We start from the raw sequence: 18580 nt of genomic DNA on the forward strand, positions 1-18580 counted from the left end.
ACTATAGATGGGAAGATCTGTAGTTTTTTGGACTTTATTTCTCCCAACAATACTTACAATACAATACTAGAGACACATACATGTTATATCTGAAATAATGATAATGATATAATATGATAATAAATAATGTGATAAATGGTTCAATAATGTTCACCGCTGTTATTCACCCTCAGACACTTGTTTCAGGTGTGTTTAAAAAAGTACTTTCTATTCTTATATTTTGTACATGTTTACATGATTAACACCTTCTTTAAAATCCTCATCTCATTGGAGATGTTAGCATATATTATATTAAAATATATACATATATAAATATATATAGTATATAAAAACATTGTCTTCTTCAGGGAAATGTGTGAATATGAATATAAATATTTAAATACAGGTCATTATTTAATGTCTTTGCTTATTGTCATGTTTAAACGTTACTTATTTATTAAATATATGAATGTTTTGGGTGAGAATCAACACAAACGTAAATGTTTCTCGGTGGACTTTTTCTCTTGTTTATTTAGTTTCTATGAAATGAAACAAAATAAATATATATATGTATAAAAAAAGACACTTTCATGACAGAAAAAAAAACATTTTAAAACAGTGAGAATCAGCAACAACAACAACAATATAAAGTGTAAAAACACTGATAATAAAAAAAGAACCGCAGTGTCGTGTTCCTATTAAACTGGCCATCAGTCTGACCAACGCATCCTCACGTTGGAGAGGAATGTGGGTAATGTAGTTTAACACTGTTGTTTAAAAACAGCTGATGATGTTCAGCTTCACACACTCTCTCACACACACACACACACACACACAGTTTCTGAAGATATATATAATGTGCTGTAGGACTCAGTTTCCCATAATGCATTGTGTTGGTTTAAAATCCCAGAATATTAGTGTTTCTATGTCCCCTCCCATCTCTCTGTGCATGGATGGTCTGTGTCACCTCCTGTCCCTCTGTCCCTCTGTCCCCCCCCGTCTAGCGCTCTTTGGCAGTGCGCAGATCAGTGGTGATGGGGTCATGTTGGATGGTCTGGTGCAGCATCAGAGCCAACAGTCCGGCTCGGTTGGTCATGGCCGTCCTCAGGTTCCGCTCCTGCTCGAACAGCTCGTCCAGTTTGTACCACTGAAGGACAGAGACAGGGACACCATGTGAGGACAGAGACAGTGACACCATGTGGTCAGTGATGGCGGGTGCGGCGGCGCGGGTGACGTGTCGTTACCACTCGGACTCTCTCCAGGTCAACCTCGGCTCGTCGTAGTTTCTCCCAACAGTAATGTTTGTTACACTTCCTCTTTGAGACGCGGCAGAAGTCTCCCGTCGGCTCAAACACGTCCTTCACCAGAGGACAACCACACACCTCGTCTGCTGGGACCTGACCACGGTGGAAGACAGGGACGTCACATTTCATCACATCATAATTTCAGATGGACGGACACATGTCGTGACATCACATCATGTGGGCGGAGACAAACCTTTGGGTCTCTGGAGTGTTCAGGACATAAGACCTGCAGTCGTTTACAGTACGTCTTACTGTGAGGGTTGTAGACGTCGCAGAATAACCGGGTGGCTCTGAGGGACACGTGAGAGACACGGGAGAGAGACACGTGAGAGACACGTGAGAGAGACACGTGAGGGACACGTGAGAGACACATGACAGATACGTGAGAGAGACACGTGAGGGACTCATGAGAGAGAGACACGTGAGGAACACATGAGAGACACGTGAGGGACACATGAGAGAGACACACGTGAGGGACACACGAGAGGGACACACGTGAGAGAGACACATAAGAGAGAGACACACATGAGAGGGACACACGTGAGAGACACACAAGTATGTGAGACACATGTGAGAGACACAAGTATGTGAGAGACACACGTAAGAGACACACGTGAGAGACAAGTGAGGGACACACGTCTCTCTCACGTGTCCCTCACGTGAGAGACACATGAGAGAGACAGGTGAGGGACACATGAGAGAGCGACACATGAGGGATAGAGACACACATGAGGGAGACGTGAGGGACACACGAGAGATAAACACATGAGGGACACATGAGAGAGACAGGTGAGGGACACATGAGGAACACATAAGAGACACATGAGGGACACACATGAGAGACACACATGAGAGACACACATGTGAGCGACACACGTAAGAGACACACGTGAGAGACAGACAGTCAACTTACCCCTCAATACGTGTTGGGTACATGGACCCGAATGATGTTTGACTCTCATACTGTGGGACAGACAGAGGGGCAGACAGAGAGACAGACAGAGGGACAGACAGGTAAATATGAATATAGGTACATATTTATGTATTCAAAAAACAAATCCAGATGTGTCTTTAGCACTGACTTTAGCGTAGCATCTTTCCATGTGTCTCAGCGCCACCTTGGGGTTGACGGGGTGACTGCAGGACACACAGAAGATCTGAAGGTCTGTGTCGTCCCCATCACCTTCAGCCACCTGCAGACAGACAGGAGACAGACAGACAGCTTCTTTTCAGCTTCTTAAATGTGAATATGTTCTGGTTTCTTTGCTCCATAAAAACAAAGAAATCATTTTGGTTTGTGGACAAAAACAAAGACGTCTGAGAACGGATGAATGGATGAACGTACAGTACTTTAGCGCCCCCTGCTGCTTCTGTGAGTGAATGATGAAAACATCTGTCCTCGTACCTCCTCGTGCTGTTGGACCTGCTGCAGTTTAGCGTTAGCTATGATTCCTTCGAGCTCGTGGAAACGCTTCTCCATCTGTGTGAGGCGGAGCCTCGCCGCCTGCTGCTCCCTCCTGATTCGCTCCAGCTGTCTCCGCCCCATTTCCTCAGCCACACAGGGACTCTGCTGCCACTGCTGGATCCTCTGAGGAAGGATCTCATAGATACGACTGAGGGACACAGAGACACAGGCGGTCAGACACCGAGAGACAGCAGGACAGAGGGACAGGAGTGACGGTTGGACAGTAAGACAGTGAGACTCACTTGGCAGCGAGTTTCATGCCACAGTCGTCAGAACAGTATTTAGAGTTTGTCCTCGCCAGTTCAACGCATCCAGGACCCAGGCACTGCTTTGTGGCCCCGCCCACCTCTTTGACTCCGCCCTCTCCAGCCCGCTCACTGTGTCGCACGCGCTCCTTGTGACGCTGCTTCACTTTGTGACGCCGCGGCTTCACCTCCTCTTTAGGGACAGACACGGACTTCTACAGGACAGGACAAGTGTGTCTTCAGTGACATCAGCAGTGACATCATCAGTGACATCATCAGTGACATCATCATGTTGTCACCTTCTTCTCTGGCTTCTTTTCTCGACGCTTCACGTGCTTCACCTTCACCGCCTTCTTCCTCACAGAGTCTGACTGAGTGTCTTCGTCCTCGCTCTGCCACACCTGAGAGACACAGAGACACGTCACATACAGGAAGTGACTATCTTCTCACACACACACACACACACACACACTGACCAGGTCCACGTATCCAGCAGCTCTGTACTGCTCGTACAGCTCCAGCTCACTCTCACTAAACCCCGCCTCCTCCTCCTCCTCTTCTTCGTCATTGTCGTCGTCGTCCTCCGTAAGATGCCCCGCCCCTCTCCTCAGTGGGCCCCGCCCCCTGCTGCCACTCCGCCCCATCTCCTCATCTTTGACACGAAGCATCTTCTGCTCAGAGACGAGAGGATGACATGGTCACAATATTAGGACCGCAGTCTGGACCAGAGTCTGGACCGGAGTCTGGACCGGACTCCCTTCTACTGTCCAGGGTGCTACCTGTCTTTCATGAAACAAAACCAGGCCTTGGACCCGCCCTCCTCTGACTCACCCGTGCTCGGACCTCGCACTGACGGAGTCGACACTTCTGTCGGATTTTGTTGGGACCTCCGAACTTCTTCATGTCTTTACAGAAGTCGCACTGAGCGCAGTCTTCTGTCCTGAGGCAGGCGTCGCACTCGCCACACATCCTCGCCGAGCGTTTGATCTGAAACAGGAAGTAAGTCACATGACCTGGACCCGGAATATCCTGGACACTGAGGAGTTGCTTGGTTACCTGTGACACACGCCTCTTGTCCATCTTGGATTGAGGGGTGGGGCTTCTTTCTCCATCAGGTTTGTCGTCGCTCTCTGGCCCCGCCTCTTTCTCCACCTTCTCCTTGTTTTTCTTTGGACGGAATTTTATCTCCAGGGACGAGTCTTTATCTGCAGAGACAGAGAAGACACAGCTAACACAGCTAATGCTAACACACACACAAACACACACACACACACACACACACACAGATGAGCGTTTGTGTTACACTGACCTCTACAGGACGGACAGTACCACACTCTGATGGCTTTAGCTGCTTTTCCTGAAACTCCAACACAGTTTCCATGAAACCACTCAGTACAACTGTCACACCCACTGACACACACACACACACACACACACACACGCACACACACAGGTTAGTGTTGATGTTTGTTGCTGTTGTTTACAGATGTTTATATTTAGAAAATCTTTGTTTACATCATGAAACAGTTGATGTCTGGTTTCCTGCAGACACAATAAACAGTTGATTTGGGGGTTCCCATGGCAACCCCTCCTCCTTTCCCTCCTCCTCCTCCTCCTCCTGTTTCACCTTCATCTTCTCCTCCCTCTCTCTCCTTCTCCTCTTGTGGACCTCGCTCTGCTCCTGTCACCTCCTCAGACTGAAACAATAAACATCATCTCATCATCCGTTACCATGGTGACACTGGGTTAAACAACCACAGTTAAACCTGAAGTTACCTGGATAATAACCAGAGTTAAACCTGAGGTTATCTGGATAATAACCAGAGTTAAACCTAAAGTTATCTGGATAATAACCAGAGTTAAACCTGGAGTTATCTGGATAATAACCAGGGTTAAACCTGGAGTTATATGGATAATAATCAGAGTTAAAACTGGAGTAATCTGAATAATAACCAGAGTTAAACCTGGAGTTATCTGGATAATAACCAGAGTTAAACCTGAAGTTATTTGGATAATAACCAGAGTTAAACCTGAGGTTATCTGGATAATAACCAGAGTTAAACCTAAAGTTATCTGGATAATAACCAGAGTTAAACCTGGAGTTATCTGGATAATAACCAGGGTTAAACCTGGAGTTATATGGATAATAATCAGAGTTAAAACTGGAGTAATCTGAATAATAACCAGAGTTAAACCTGGAGTTAACTGGATAATAACCAGAGTTAAACCTGAAGTTATTTGGATAATAACCAGTGTTAAACCTGAGGTTATCTGGATAATAACCTGAGTTAAACCTGGAGTTATTTGGATAATAACCAGAGTTAAACCTGGAGTTATCTGGATAATAACCAGGGTTAAACCTGGAGTTATATGGATAATAATCAGAGTTAAACCTGGAGTTATCTGGATAATAACCAGAGTTAAACCTGAAGTTATCTGGATAATAACCAGAGTTAAACCTGGAGTTATCTGGATAATAACCAGAGTTAAACCTGAAGTTATCTGGATAATAACCAGAGTTAAACCTGGAGTTATCTGGATAATAACCAGAGTTAGGAGGCTAAGGAAGTTTGTCATGTCTACAAAGATCCTCAGCAACTTCTACAGCTGCGTTGTGGAGAGCAGCCTGACCAACTGCATCACCATGTGGTATGGCAGCACTGTGGCCAGGGACCACAAACGCCTGTAGAGAGTGGTATAGACAGCTGAGAGGATCACCAGGTCTCCACTGCCCTCTCTTCACAGCATCTACCACTGCAGAGTCCACAGGAGAGCTGCCACCATCATAAAGGACAACATGGACTGTTTACACTCCTGCCCTCAGGACGGAGGTACAGGAGTGTGAAATGCAGGACGACACGTTTTAAGAACTCTTTCTACCCCACTGCCATCAGAATCCTCAATCGCTGAACGGACTACACTAATGTCATCTGTTTACATCTCTGTCACTTTAAAACTGTCATTGTCACTTTACATTTGTAACTTGAACACAGCACCTTGCACAAATTAGGGTTCCCTGATCTGTGTGTTCTCCTGTATATAATGCATATTTCTCCTGTATATGCATATATTTACATATATTTTTATGTATTTATTTTAAATATTTATAATTTTTCTTTATGTATATCTATATACTATTTTTTTTAATACGATTTCTTGTTTACTTTTTCCTGGTATTTTTGAGTGGACAGCAAAGTAAGAATTTCATTGTACAGGGAAACTTGTTTCTTTACTGTGCATATGACAATAAACACTTAGAATCTTAAACCTGGAGTTATCTGGATAATAACCAGCGTTAAACCTGGAGTTATCTGGATAATAACCAGAGTTAAACCTGGAGTAATCTGGATAATAATCAGAGTTAAACCTGGAGTTATCTGGATAACAACCAGAGTTAAACCTGGAGTTATCTGGATAATAACCAGGGTTAAACCTGGAGTTATCTGGATAATAACCAGTTGATACCTGGATCAGATACGGAGGACTGAGTCAGTTCTTGTTCTGCTCGTGGAGAAATAATAATAAATAAGTTTATAAATAATAAACTGCAGATCTCTGAAACACAATCTGGATCAGACTGATCCGCCTCTAGTAGCGGACTGACATAAAGAGCCGGCACAACTGAGACCAGTCCCGGACTTGGACGCGGATGTAGAGCCATGCTGTGATCCAGGTCCAAGTCCAGGCCTGGGTCCAGTGTTTAATCAGACTCACCATGATGAAGAATCACAGTCATTTTATCTTCATCTCTTTGTCTCCTCTCCTCTTCTTCTCCTCCTCCTTCTTCTCCTTCTTCTTCTTCTGAGCGGGAAAAACAAAGCAGCAGCTGCAGCGCCCCCTGCTGCTCTGAACCACCTGCAGATCAAAATGCGTCCAGCAGAGAGCAGCACACTCGCTCTATCGCTCTGTCTGTCTGTCTGTCTGTTTGTCCCTCTCGCTCTATCACACACACACACACACACGCCTCCTGCAGACCCTCTGACGTCACTGTAGCACACACATACACACGCTCGCCTCGGACAAAACTGTGATGAGTTTGATGTGAAAAGAGACGAAGTTTCACAAAGAGAACAAGACTGAAAAGAAGAAAGAAAGAAAGAAAGAAAGAAAGCAAGAAAGAAAGAAAAGAACCAGGTACAAACTTTTCTTCTCTGACATTTTAAAGTAAAATAATACATGTTCATGTTAATGTTAATGCTTTTATCCCTTTATCATCAATGTTTACATTCATTTATACTCGTTACAATTTAGATTTTAATCTCCATTCCTGTTGTTAGTTGTTGAGCTGTGGTTGTTTTTGAGAAGTTATTTTCGTGATGAAGGTGAAGAAATTACTCGCTGATGTGTTCCTTCAGTAACTGTTTAACTGTTAAACTGTTAAACTGTTAAACTAACTGTTTAATTGTTAAACTGTTAAGCTGTTTAATTGTTTAACTGTTGTCAGGCTTTGTTTTTCATATTCAAAGAGAATCAAACATCTGAAAATTAAAAATGTATTATTATATTACATTATTAAATGTAAGGTGAGGAGGTGGAGATGTGGAGGAGGTGAGGAGGTGGAGCATAGTGGAAAAGTGGCCTTTGTCTCAAACTATCTGTGTCACTTCTAGGCTTCCATAGATTTGAAAGAGAGAACATATTCACATCAGGTTTGAACACTGTTGTTACATTGTTGCAGCAGCATAATGGAGACGACGTCATCACACTGCTGTGACATCACTGGGGGTGGAGCCGACAAGAAATCAAACCAATCAGAGAGCATCTTGACTCAGCCAACGGCCAATGGGATGCTGCCGCATCAGAAGACAGGTGAGATCATTATGACATTAGAGGTGTGTCTGAGGTCAGAGGTCACATTCACCTCGCATCAGTCCACACAGGTCACCATGGTTACTGATGTGTTACTTTGTCATCCTGTTTCTGCAGAAGAGGCCCCACCCCCTCTCTCTGACAGGTCAGAGGATGGTGACCGCAGTGATGACTCAGTGACAGGCTCCTCCTCCTCCCCCAATGACATCGCTCCACTGCTGCCGCCGCCCCCTGCTGCTGCACAGCGCAAACACACAGGTGAGAGCGGGACACCCAGACTCCGCCCTCAAATACCCCACACATGTGATGTCATCGATTGATGTCATCTCTGTGTCGCTCAGGTGTGGACACATCATCAGAGGCTACCGCCCCCGTTTGTGCTCGGCCCCCTCTTCAGTCGTCCTCCCGTCATCATCATCATCATCAGAGCACCAATCACAAGCGTCTCTCCTCCTCTAAAGGCCCCGCCTCCTTAAAGACTGACGCTGCTCACATCAAAGAAGTTGCTGGAGACGGTGAGCCAACATGTTCAGTCTGTGATGTCATGTGATGTCATGTGATGTCATGTCATGTGTTGTCATGTCATGTCATGTGTTGCAGCAGCTGTGGTCACATGTTACTATGTGGGGGTGGGACAGACTTGTCTGTTTATCTGCACGTGCAGCTCAGCTTATCTCTGCTGGACAGACAGACACAGAGACAGAGATAACTCCGCCCACCACCAGTAGTCAGAGAAACTGTCGCAGCGTTTTCGTGACATGGACCTGACCTTTGACCCAGACATTATAGAAGAAGCAGGTTCACAGTAGAAGAAGAGAGAAAGTGAATTTATGCTGAGTCATCTTAAAGAGTCACATAAGTTATTATGGTCTGTGACGACAGAGGAGACAGAGCACCACCTAGTGTCACTTCAATCAATAAATCCATTTGTTTACGAGGTGTAAAAACAGAAATAAACAAATAAATATCACTGAGATTAAACTGTCTCTGTCTCACAGACTGTTGTGTCTCTGTCTCACAGACCGTTGTGTCTCTGTCTCACAGACCGTTGTGTCTCTGTCTCACAGACCTTTGTGTCTGTCTCACAGACCATTGTCTCTGTCTCACAGACCGTTGTGTCTCTGTCTCACAGACCGTTGTCTCTGTCTCACAGACTGTTGTGTCTCTGTCTCACAGACTGTTGCGTCTCTGTCTCACAGACCGTTGTCTCTGTCTCACAGACTGTTGTGTCTCTGTCTCACAGACCGTTGTGTCTCTGTCTCACAGACCTTTGCGTCTGTCTCACAGACCGTTGTCTCTGTCTCACAGACCGTTACGTCTCTGTCTCACAGACCGTTGTCTCTGTCTCACAGACTGTTGTGTCTCTGTCTCACAGACCTTTGCGGCTGTCTCACAGACCGTTGTCTCTGTCTCACAGACTGTTGCGTCTCTGTCTCACAGACCGTTGTCTCTGTCTCACAGACCGTTGCATCTCTGTCTCACAGACCGTTATCTCTGTCTCACAGACTGTTGTGTCCACTGTCTCCTGGCCTGTCTCTTCTGCGAGCTGCTGTCCATGTGCTCGGCCGTGGGGGAGTGTCTGGCGTGTGCAGTGGGCGGGGTCAGCTGCTGTGACGCTGCTGTTGGCTGCTGTAGCTGCTGCGTCGAGGCGGTGGGGGAGGCGGCTTGTACAGAGGAGGCGTGTCAGGCCGTGTTGGATTGTGGGATACTGCAGGACTGCTGCGGATCGTCCGACTGTCTGGACATTTGTCTGGAATGTTGCTCCATCTGCTTCCCCTAATGAAGCGGCTAATCAGAGCGGAGCGTCAGGATGACATCATCGCCTCACTGTGGATGTTAATTTATCAGATTATTATCGTGTAACTGCTGCTGTAAACAGGGTTATAAGCGGGGCTTAACTTGAGATACGCTGAAGTAAGCTAACAGTTGCTAACATGCTAACAGTTGTTGATGTTTGCTGGGATTTAGCCTCAAAGACACAGTTCAGGGTTAAAAATCTGCATCAGTTTAAGTCTACGATGCCTTTAAGAACACGTTCACGTCTTTATCTCACTGTCAGGCAGACTTTTACAACAGGAAACTGAAGTTTGTAAACCACTCACTCTCCCACACCAAAGACCAGAGAGCTCACAGGGACACAGGAGCTGCCTCGTGTGGTCACTTTGTGTCACTGACATAAATGCAAATTAAGGATTTTAAATGCCGTATTGACAAAATCAGACATTTCAACTGAGTGATGGAGACAGCATGCGATCAACAACACCTGTGTGTGTGATGTTAAAATCTCTGATTTTCTCTGTGGAGTTTGGTGTGGACTGCACTGTATTCTGTCCACTGTTTGTTTGTCTGTGACTGACAGCAGAGGTGGGGGGCGGGGCTGGGTGGGACAGGAAGTTGCTCCTGCAGGGACAGGAAGTGTGTGTTGGTGGAGGCAAACGTGCCAGAACATCCAAACAGGAAACAGGAAATCGCTGAAATGACAGTGTCAGCTGACCTCTGACCTCGGGGACGTACAACATCAAAGACACTCTCCACATGGTCGTTCAAACCCAAGGGGCGGAGCCTGTTAGCGGGTCAGAGGTTAAATATGATTACAGACACAGTGATGGGTTGTTGCTGGATACACTGCCCCCTGGTGTTCATCTAAAGAGTGGACTCCAACATCCTGTGATAACTACAGACCCCTCCTGACCTTTGACCTGATGAATGATTTGTTGTCTTTAAACACCGTAAAACTGTCAAAGAGACACAAAGTCAGATCTTCACTGATTTTATTTCTCTATAAAAGTTTGATCTATAAAAAAACACTAACATGAACATTAAACATTAATGATTCCCTTCTTATGACTGTTGCTATGTTAATAAGACTCAAGTGTGAAATCACTTCCTGAAGATGATGCCATCACTTCCTGAAGATGATGTCATCCAGAGCTTCATTAACACTCTCACACTGTGATAACGTCACACTGTTGCTGTGACGAGGTCACTGTGATGACGTCATCACTGTGTTGTGTGTGTAAGTGTTTGAGTGAGAAGTTTCTTTGCTCTGATTGGACAAAAACTGAGGTTTGACAGTGATAGTGATGATGATGATGAAGGTTTCAGTTACATTTTCACCTCCAACAGAGTACAAAGTAACAGCAGGATTTCTGGTTGTCATGGTAACCTGCTGTGACGTCACAGATGAGGGCTAGCTGTTAGCATGTTAGCTGAGTAAATAAACAGCTGCTAACACTGACGCTACTGAAAACCCGTTTTCAATCAAGATGAAAATGAGACAACATGACGGTTGCCATGGTTACACTGGAGGAAGTATAACAGGTTTCCATGGTTACAATGATGTTCTATGATCTTTGAAAAATATTTCTATACAAAAAATTTAAAAAATATCCCAGTTGGTCGATGTCCCGCCTCCAGCTCTGGCCAATCAGATGTGTGTGAGTGATGACGTCATCAGAGGTCCTCGTCCATGCTGAAGCTGCTCCTCCTGCTGCTGCTCTTGGACACTCCGCAGGACAGCAGCGGGTCACAGCCCTCCCCTCCTCCCCCCTCCTCCATCAGCAGGTGGTTCAGTCCGTGCAGCGCTGTCAGCTCTGACACACCCACACACATCAGGTCCGGCGAGAAGACGGACGCCGACGCCTGAGGCTCGTCCAGCTCCGCGAAGCTCAGCACGTCCAGATCCAGAGAGGGCGTGACCAGGGATGAGGAGGGGGAGGAGGAGGAGAAAGGGAGAGGAAGAGAGGGGGAGAGCAGAGCGGAGGAAGAGGAGGAGGAAGAGGCGGGGGCAGGAGAGGAAGAGGAGGAGCAGGAGGAGAGGCCGTGGAGATTAGCCTGACACTCCAGCTCCTGAAACACAAACAAACATCAGCTGAGAGTCAAGTGACAGCGTTACACTCCTCCCCCAGCTCCTCCCCCTGCTCCTCACCTGAAGGCGCAGCATGAGTGAGTGGTTGGTGCTCTCCAGCCTCCTCTGACGCTCCTCCATGTCTCGCACTCGGTGCTGATCCTTCTGCAGCTTTCTGATGTAATCCACCGACGCCTTCAGGATGGTTCCTTTGTTCCAGCGCGTCTCCCTGAGCGACCAATCACATCACAGGCCACGCCTCCTTAACATACAGCTCTAAACAGAGGGGTTCAGATAAGCCCCGCCCCTGATCATATAGCCATACTGCAGTTACTGCAGTATTTAGTAATATGGCCTGTGTGTGTGTGTGTGAGTGGTGGTGCGTTCACTGACAGTGTGAGTTGTGGTGGTGTGTTCACTGACTGTGTGTGTGTGTGTGTGTGTGTGTGTGAGTGAGTGAGTGGTGGTGCATTCACTGACAGTGTGTGTGTGTGTATGTGTGTGTGGTGGTGTGTTCACTGACAGTGTGTGTGTGTGTGTTCGAGTGTGAGTGAGTGGTGGTGCGTTCACTGACAGTGTGTGTGTGTGTGTGTGTGTGTGTGTGTGTGAGTGTGTGTGTGGTGGTGCGTTCACTGACAGTGTGTGTGTGGTGGTGCATTCACTGACAGTGTGTGTGGTGCGGTCACTGACAGTGTGAGTGTGTGGGGGTGCGTTCACTGACAGTGTGGGTTTGTGAGTGGTGGTGGGTTCACTGACAGTGTGTATGTGTGTGGTGTGTTCACTGACAGTCTGTGTGTGTGTGTGTGTGTGTGTGGTGGTGCGTTCACTGACAGCTCTGTAGATTTGGGCACCAGAGCTCCGAGCTCTTTGATGCGGTCGTTGATGTTGAATCTCCTCCTCCTCTCAACTGAAACACAAACAACAAAATTATAATGAGGGGGTGGAGTCTCAACTACAGGTATGTTAAAACCACAGAAGAAGACACACACACACACACACACACACACACACACAGAACTCACTGAGGTTGTGATTGTCCTTCTTCTGTCTCTCTTTGATCAGAGATTTGGTCTCCACCTCTACAACAGGAGTAAACGAACATCAGAGGAGTAAACACACATCACAGGCGTAAACAAACATCACAGGATTAAACAAACATCACAGGTGTTAACAAACATCAGAGGAGTAAACAAACATCAGAGGAGTAAACAAACATCACAGGTGTAAACAAACACAGGTGATCAGCAGGTGAACCTTGAGCTGAAACTAGACACAGTACTTTTATTTTGTAAGGAAAGTGTTCACTTCCTGTTGACGTTTGTACTTTTATTTTGTTAAGATCAAAAAACATCTGGAACATGTTAACACTGAACAGGAAGTGTGAGCTGACCAGTGTGTGTGTGTGTGTGCGTGTATGTGTGTTTACAGGAAGTCGTGATGCTGACTCATGAAAGTGAAGAACAGATTTTTCAGCAGAAAACAGGGAAAATGTGATGGGAGGGGCTTCACTCAGCCAATGACACGTCAGCTCTGCAGACTCTTGTGTGTGTGTGTGTGTCAGTGACCCACCGTACAGCTCCGTCTTGACCGTGTGCAACTCTGCCGGGCAGCTGTTACTAACAGTGATGGTGGGCGTGGCCATCCCACCACTGCCGCCATAAACATCCAACATGGCACCAGACACTGGCAACTGAAACCAACCAATCAGAAGACACGATCAGCTGCTGACGGAGAAACTGATCAATCAGAGTGTGACAGGCGAAATCCAGAGCATCCTGTCACTCACACACACACACACACACACACACACACACACACACACACACACACTAACACATGCGCGCGAGCGCACACACACCGTCACACACACACACACTAACCCACACACACACACACACACACACACACACACACGTTTTAAAGAGACAGTTCTGAGAAGTGTTATTTTCTTACAGATTAACTGTCAGGTGGGAGCAGTACATACTCTCTGCCACTAGATGGCAATAATAAGGCATGTTCATTGTGCAGTTATTACTGATCAATAATGATTATCCTGTCTAACACACAGCTGCTCTGTCACTGCTTTACACAGATATTATAAGAAAGAGGTCAGAGGTCACACACACATACACAAACACACACAAGCACACACACTGCAGTGACATCCATTCATCTCAGTCCAACCAGAACATAAACCAGGAGCAGTCTGATCCTGAACACACACACACAGACACTCTCTATCTCACACACACACACACACGTTAAAACAAAGTGAGTTTACCTCAGGTTTAATCCTCCTCTTCTCATGATCTGGAAGTAAAACTAAAATCCTCATCTTTTTATGATTTCATACACACACACAGACACTAACACATACACACAAACACCAACACACACTCACACAGTCAGGCTGAGAGGCTTCTCTTCCTCTTTCTTTTTTCAACTGTTGAAAAATGAGGAAACGTCTCTTTAAGAAACAGAAAAACCCTCCCAGTGAGCGTCATTATCTCACACACTCACACACACTGTCTCTCACACACACACACACACACACACATACACACACAGTGACTTAATCCCGATTCACATCAGTTTTACACCAGTCTTGATCCACATTCACAACAACCTTACTCCAGGTTCACACCAGATACAGTACAATGTTCACATCACATTGAGTCCAGGTTCCCACTGATTTAATCCAGATTTAATCCAGATTGAAACCAGGTTGATTTAATCCAGATTTCATCCAGATTGAAACCAGGTTGATTTCATCCAGATTTAATCCGGATTAAATGTATTTTTTGGTCGTACCGTGTTTGCGATCTGAAGTTCAGAATCCATCAGCGTCAGAAACTTGTCGTTGAGGCTGGATTCCAAACTGATGATGTCATCAATGACGGTCTCTTCCATCTGAATTAACCAATCAGAGGACAGGAGAGGTCGGCCATCTTTAGACCACTTCATGTCGTCATGGTAACATTGTTTATGTATTTGTGTTTCTCACTTCCTGTTTGCCATCCACTGGTTTCAGCCCGGGGGTGGAGCTCAGGTGGGGGGAGTGGCTTGATGAGAGAGCAGCTGGTCTCTGATTGGCTGAGAGATACTGACGCACCTGCTGCCTCTGTGCCTGCTCGATGTGATACCTGGTCGGGTTCTCCAGGTGAGTCTGCACCTGAGGCACAAGTGCATTATGGGAAACGTTAGATGATCAGAAGAACAACAAACTTTACATTGACGGATATTTTAAGCTCCTCCCACCTTCAGCACCTCCACAGGAACCTGAGCAGGAGGTCTGGAGTTGGAGGACACGCCTACTGAGACAGGCAATGAGGAGGAGGAGTCTGCTGAGCGGAGCTGCTGCTGTGCCTCCTTCTGCTCCTCCTCTAGAGCCTGCTGACGCATCAGGTCCTGACGCAGCAACACCCTGTGGAGAGGAGGAGGAGGAGGGAGAGGAGGAGAAAAGTGGAGTAGAGGAGAAAAGAGAATGTGCTGGTCTTCATCATCTACTTTAACACAGTAATGTAAAAAATAAAGTTTTGGTGTGAACCTGGATTATATCTGGTGTGAATTTGTATTAAATCTGATGTGAACCTGGATTAAAGATTAAAGATGATATGAACCTGAATTGAGTCAACTTTAACAAAGAAATGAATCTAGATTAAGTCTGACTGTGTGTGCGTGTGTGCATGTGTGTGTGTGTTACCTGGATGACATCACTGAGGGCAGTGAGGATGATGATGATGATGAAGAACAGCAATTTGCATCTGAGGTACTGAGGGGACAAAGAGATGATGACATTACACTGTGCATCATGTCCACACAGAAACAATAAAGTTTTTCTCGGTGTGTGTGTGTGTGTGTTACCTCATGCTGATTGGCTGACTCTTGATCTGGTAGAAAGTGTCACAGCCTGACGGCAGCAAACTGTCGACCTCGATGTCAGCGACGATCCCAGACTCCACCCTGAACCACAGAGAACCAATCAGATGCCTCCAAAACACAGCACAGTCATTTAAAGCAGTGAAACAGCGCCCACTACAGGAGCAGGCCGTTATTACAGTCTGAGCTGTGGAATTAATACTGTTCCTGTTTACACCTGAACAGCATCCCTGACTGGTCATGTGATCCACCTGTTCACATGACTGCGCTTGTGTGTGTGTGTGTGTGTGTGTTTTCTGTCATAAACACTGACCTTGTCAGGACCAGAACCTGGTTCTAATGAGGCAGAACCTCATTTCTGGGAAACTGGTTAAGTTTAGGACTAAGATTTTAATTGTGGTTAGGTTAAGGTTAGTGTTAGTTATTACCTGGTTATGGTTAAGGTTAATGAAAATACTTTTTGTTTCGTCTGTTTAAATGAATGGAAGTCCATGCAGAGTCGTCCTGAGAAGAATAGCTGCACAAACCTCTGTGTGTGTGTGTGTGTGTGTGAATTTCTGCTGACTCACTTCCTACAGAGCCACATGCTGCTTCAGGCCCCTCCCCCTGCTCAGTCAGCGGTTTGACGGAGTATTTTTTTAAACGTCCATGTCATTTTTCACACTTTTACATTTACACTTGTTGTTGTCACAAACATTTGCTTGATGATGTCACACAACAACAACAACAACCCTGAGAGATCTACAGTGAAGAGCTGGAAATACACATGACTGATGATGGGTCAGGACTCAGAACCTAAACATGGGTCGTGGGAGATTTTGAGAGTAAGAGTGTGTGTGTGTGTGTGTGTAAGAGAGAAGACAGCTCAACTGTCACTAACACAAACTGAGCTGAAACAGGTCCAACAATCATATTCACACACTGTGAAATAACAACCAAACAATCAGATCTGCTGTTCACTGTGACTAAATTAATGTCACTTGTAAAGTATTTACCGGTCTTGTATAAAGTACCTTAAAGTGATACTTGAGTACAAGTATGTGACCAGAAAAATGACTTTGGTAGAAGTTGAACTCACTTATCTTATAACATCACTGCAGTAAAAGTTCTTAAAGTTTATGACATTTACTGTACTTAAGTATCAAAAGTTATTTTCTGATTTTCTGGTTTTAGTGAGGAGTTAGGATTGAGCCATGGGGGCTCAGTGGAAGGGCCAGTTGTGGGTTCAATTCCTGCCTCTGCTCGTCTATAAGTGTCCTTGAGCAAAGACACTTAAGCCCATGTTGCAGTGTGTGAATGTGAGTGAAAGATGTGTGAATGGGTGAAAACTGTAGAGTAAAGCAGATCATCAAGACTAGAAAAGCTCTATATAAATACAGACCATAATACCCTCTTCCCCTGATTTTATTTGGTAGTAATGAGAAAAAAAGATAGTTAGCGGAATTGTAGTGGAGTAAAAAATATAAATAACAAAGTAAAAGTACAGATAAGCAACAAAGTATTTGTACTCTGTTACATTTACAACACTGGTATTTAACTCTTATTTCAATCTTTCAGTCACACAAAAAAAACAAGTTGTGATTCATCGTCCAAACATTAATCTCTCAGAAATAAATGACCTCTGACAGAAATGTCAGTTACTACACATACAATTGTTCTTATATTGTCACCAGTTCAAAAACAACAAAAATAAAATAAAACAAACAAAAACGGCTTGTTTTTATTGTACTATGTGTGTGTGTGTGTGTGTCTCAGGAACGTCTGGGGACAGCTAGTCTGAGTTTGTCTCGTGCTTCCCCTGGGAAATTACCTGTGTGTTTGTCTATGTGTGCGTGTGTGTGTTTAATCTCGGATGACTCATTGCAGGAGGGTTAAACAGGGCCAGATGTCAAAGGTTAGACCATAATAACAACAAAAACAAACAATCCAACAAAAATAAAACCAGACTGAGCGTCTGACATCTGAGGATCTCAAACCAAACTCCATTCATACTGAATTTAACTTGAAACATCAGCTGATACTAGAACAAAAAGAAAAGGGATTTGGTTTTATCTTCACAGGAAATGTTAACTTTCGTTTCTTCTTCCACGTGATAGCGACTTTTAATTCAGAATTACTTAAGAACACTGACGCGTATGGTTTGTCTCGTGACAAAAGTGAAGACACTTTTCATCATCATCGTCATCTTTGTCATCAGCACCTCTGCTCTGGTAAACCGGCACATGTACCGTGGTCTTGGTCAGTCCGTGTTACCAAACCTCATTCAACATTTCCTCTATTAAACAAATCAAAGCATGTCACCGCCGCTCATTTAGTTACATTTACAGGAAATAACATTTGCATTATCTTGATAAAGCCCGGTTCTATTCGGCATCGATCAAACGCCATTTAAACGTTTGTTCAGTTACGAATTCTAACTTTTTGAACTGATATTCCTGTCTGAGATTTTGTCGCTGCCATCTTAGTGGATGTTGGTGAATACATCATTAAAACAACCAGTGTGGTGTGTGAAGTCTGAGCCGAATCCAGCAGGAGGATTAACTCTTCTAAATGATGTCATTCCTCCGTCACAAACATGTGTCTTTGTGCCGCTGAAACACGGCGGCGCTTAAATCACTGATTTTTTAAATGGGATTTGATGTAAAAGAAAGTCCAGAACCTATTCAAAGAAGTTCCGTACTTACCGGACCAGATTGAGGGTTTCAGCCGAGTCCAGGATGACGAACACGGTCTGCGGCTGCAGGATCCCGGCCTCCCCGTGTTGCTCGGCTCCGGTTCGGTCCGGCTCTCCGATGAGGAGCTGGTCCGAGCTGAAGGCTGACATTTCCCCAGATAAGAGACGTTTGACGGGAAGACCAGGACCAGGACAAGGACCAGGAGGAGAAACAGGGGGAGTCCAGGTCTGAGGTTCAAGACCGCCTCCTCCTGCCACACACAGACACATACACACACGAGTCAGGGTGTTTGTTGACCAATCAGCTGCTGCTCTTCTCTCTGCAGACCAATAGGAACGCGCCTGATTCTCTAACAGCCAATCAGCTGCTGCTGCTGC

General features: G+C 45.4%; 3 protein-coding genes across 4 annotated transcripts; 1 reads left to right on the forward strand and 2 right to left on the reverse strand.

Moving 5' to 3' along the window:
* Positions 1-482: 482 nt before the first annotated feature.
* cxxc1a (CXXC finger protein 1a) lies at positions 483-6792 on the reverse strand. Of its 2 annotated transcripts, none has more exons than XM_058642960.1 (14): positions 6708-6792; positions 4509-4690; positions 4303-4403; positions 4050-4198; positions 3825-3980; positions 3470-3664; positions 3293-3394; positions 2991-3208; positions 2689-2896; positions 2366-2476; positions 2197-2246; positions 1477-1573; positions 1224-1376; positions 483-1126 (listed from the first exon to the last, which is right to left on the reverse strand). In XM_058642960.1, exons 1-14 carry the CDS (start codon positions 6708-6710, stop codon positions 980-982), a joined length of 1872 nt encoding a protein of 623 aa, XP_058498943.1. In that variant the 5' UTR covers positions 6711-6792; the 3' UTR covers positions 483-979. The 2 variants fall into 2 exon arrangements, with proteins under 2 accessions (XP_058498943.1, XP_058498945.1); XM_058642962.1 differs by having other exon boundaries at positions 1059-1126; positions 1175-1376.
* Positions 6793-6823: 31 nt separating this feature from the next.
* Positions 6824-10646, forward strand: zgc:113363 (uncharacterized protein LOC791449 homolog). The gene is made up of 5 exons (XM_058642964.1): positions 6824-7127; positions 7672-7802; positions 7920-8060; positions 8144-8317; positions 9308-10646. Exons 2-5 carry the CDS (start codon positions 7679-7681, stop codon positions 9580-9582), a joined length of 714 nt encoding a protein of 237 aa, XP_058498947.1. The 5' UTR covers positions 6824-7127; positions 7672-7678; the 3' UTR covers positions 9583-10646.
* Positions 10557-18477, reverse strand: tfe3a (transcription factor binding to IGHM enhancer 3a). The gene is made up of 11 exons (XM_058642963.1): positions 18213-18477; positions 15514-15612; positions 15353-15421; positions 14908-15073; positions 14654-14821; positions 14461-14559; positions 13219-13339; positions 12672-12728; positions 12481-12556; positions 11731-11878; positions 10557-11651 (listed from the first exon to the last, which is right to left on the reverse strand). The coding sequence occupies exons 1-11, from the start codon at positions 18470-18472 to the stop codon at positions 11256-11258; spliced, it is 1659 nt and encodes a 552-aa protein (XP_058498946.1). The 5' UTR covers positions 18473-18477; the 3' UTR covers positions 10557-11255.
* Positions 18478-18580: the final 103 nt, after the last annotated feature.

Source organism: Solea solea, chromosome 11, assembly GCF_958295425.1.
Source record: "Solea solea chromosome 11, fSolSol10.1, whole genome shotgun sequence".
In the NCBI taxonomy this organism is placed as follows: domain Eukaryota; kingdom Metazoa; phylum Chordata; class Actinopteri; order Pleuronectiformes; family Soleidae; genus Solea; species Solea solea.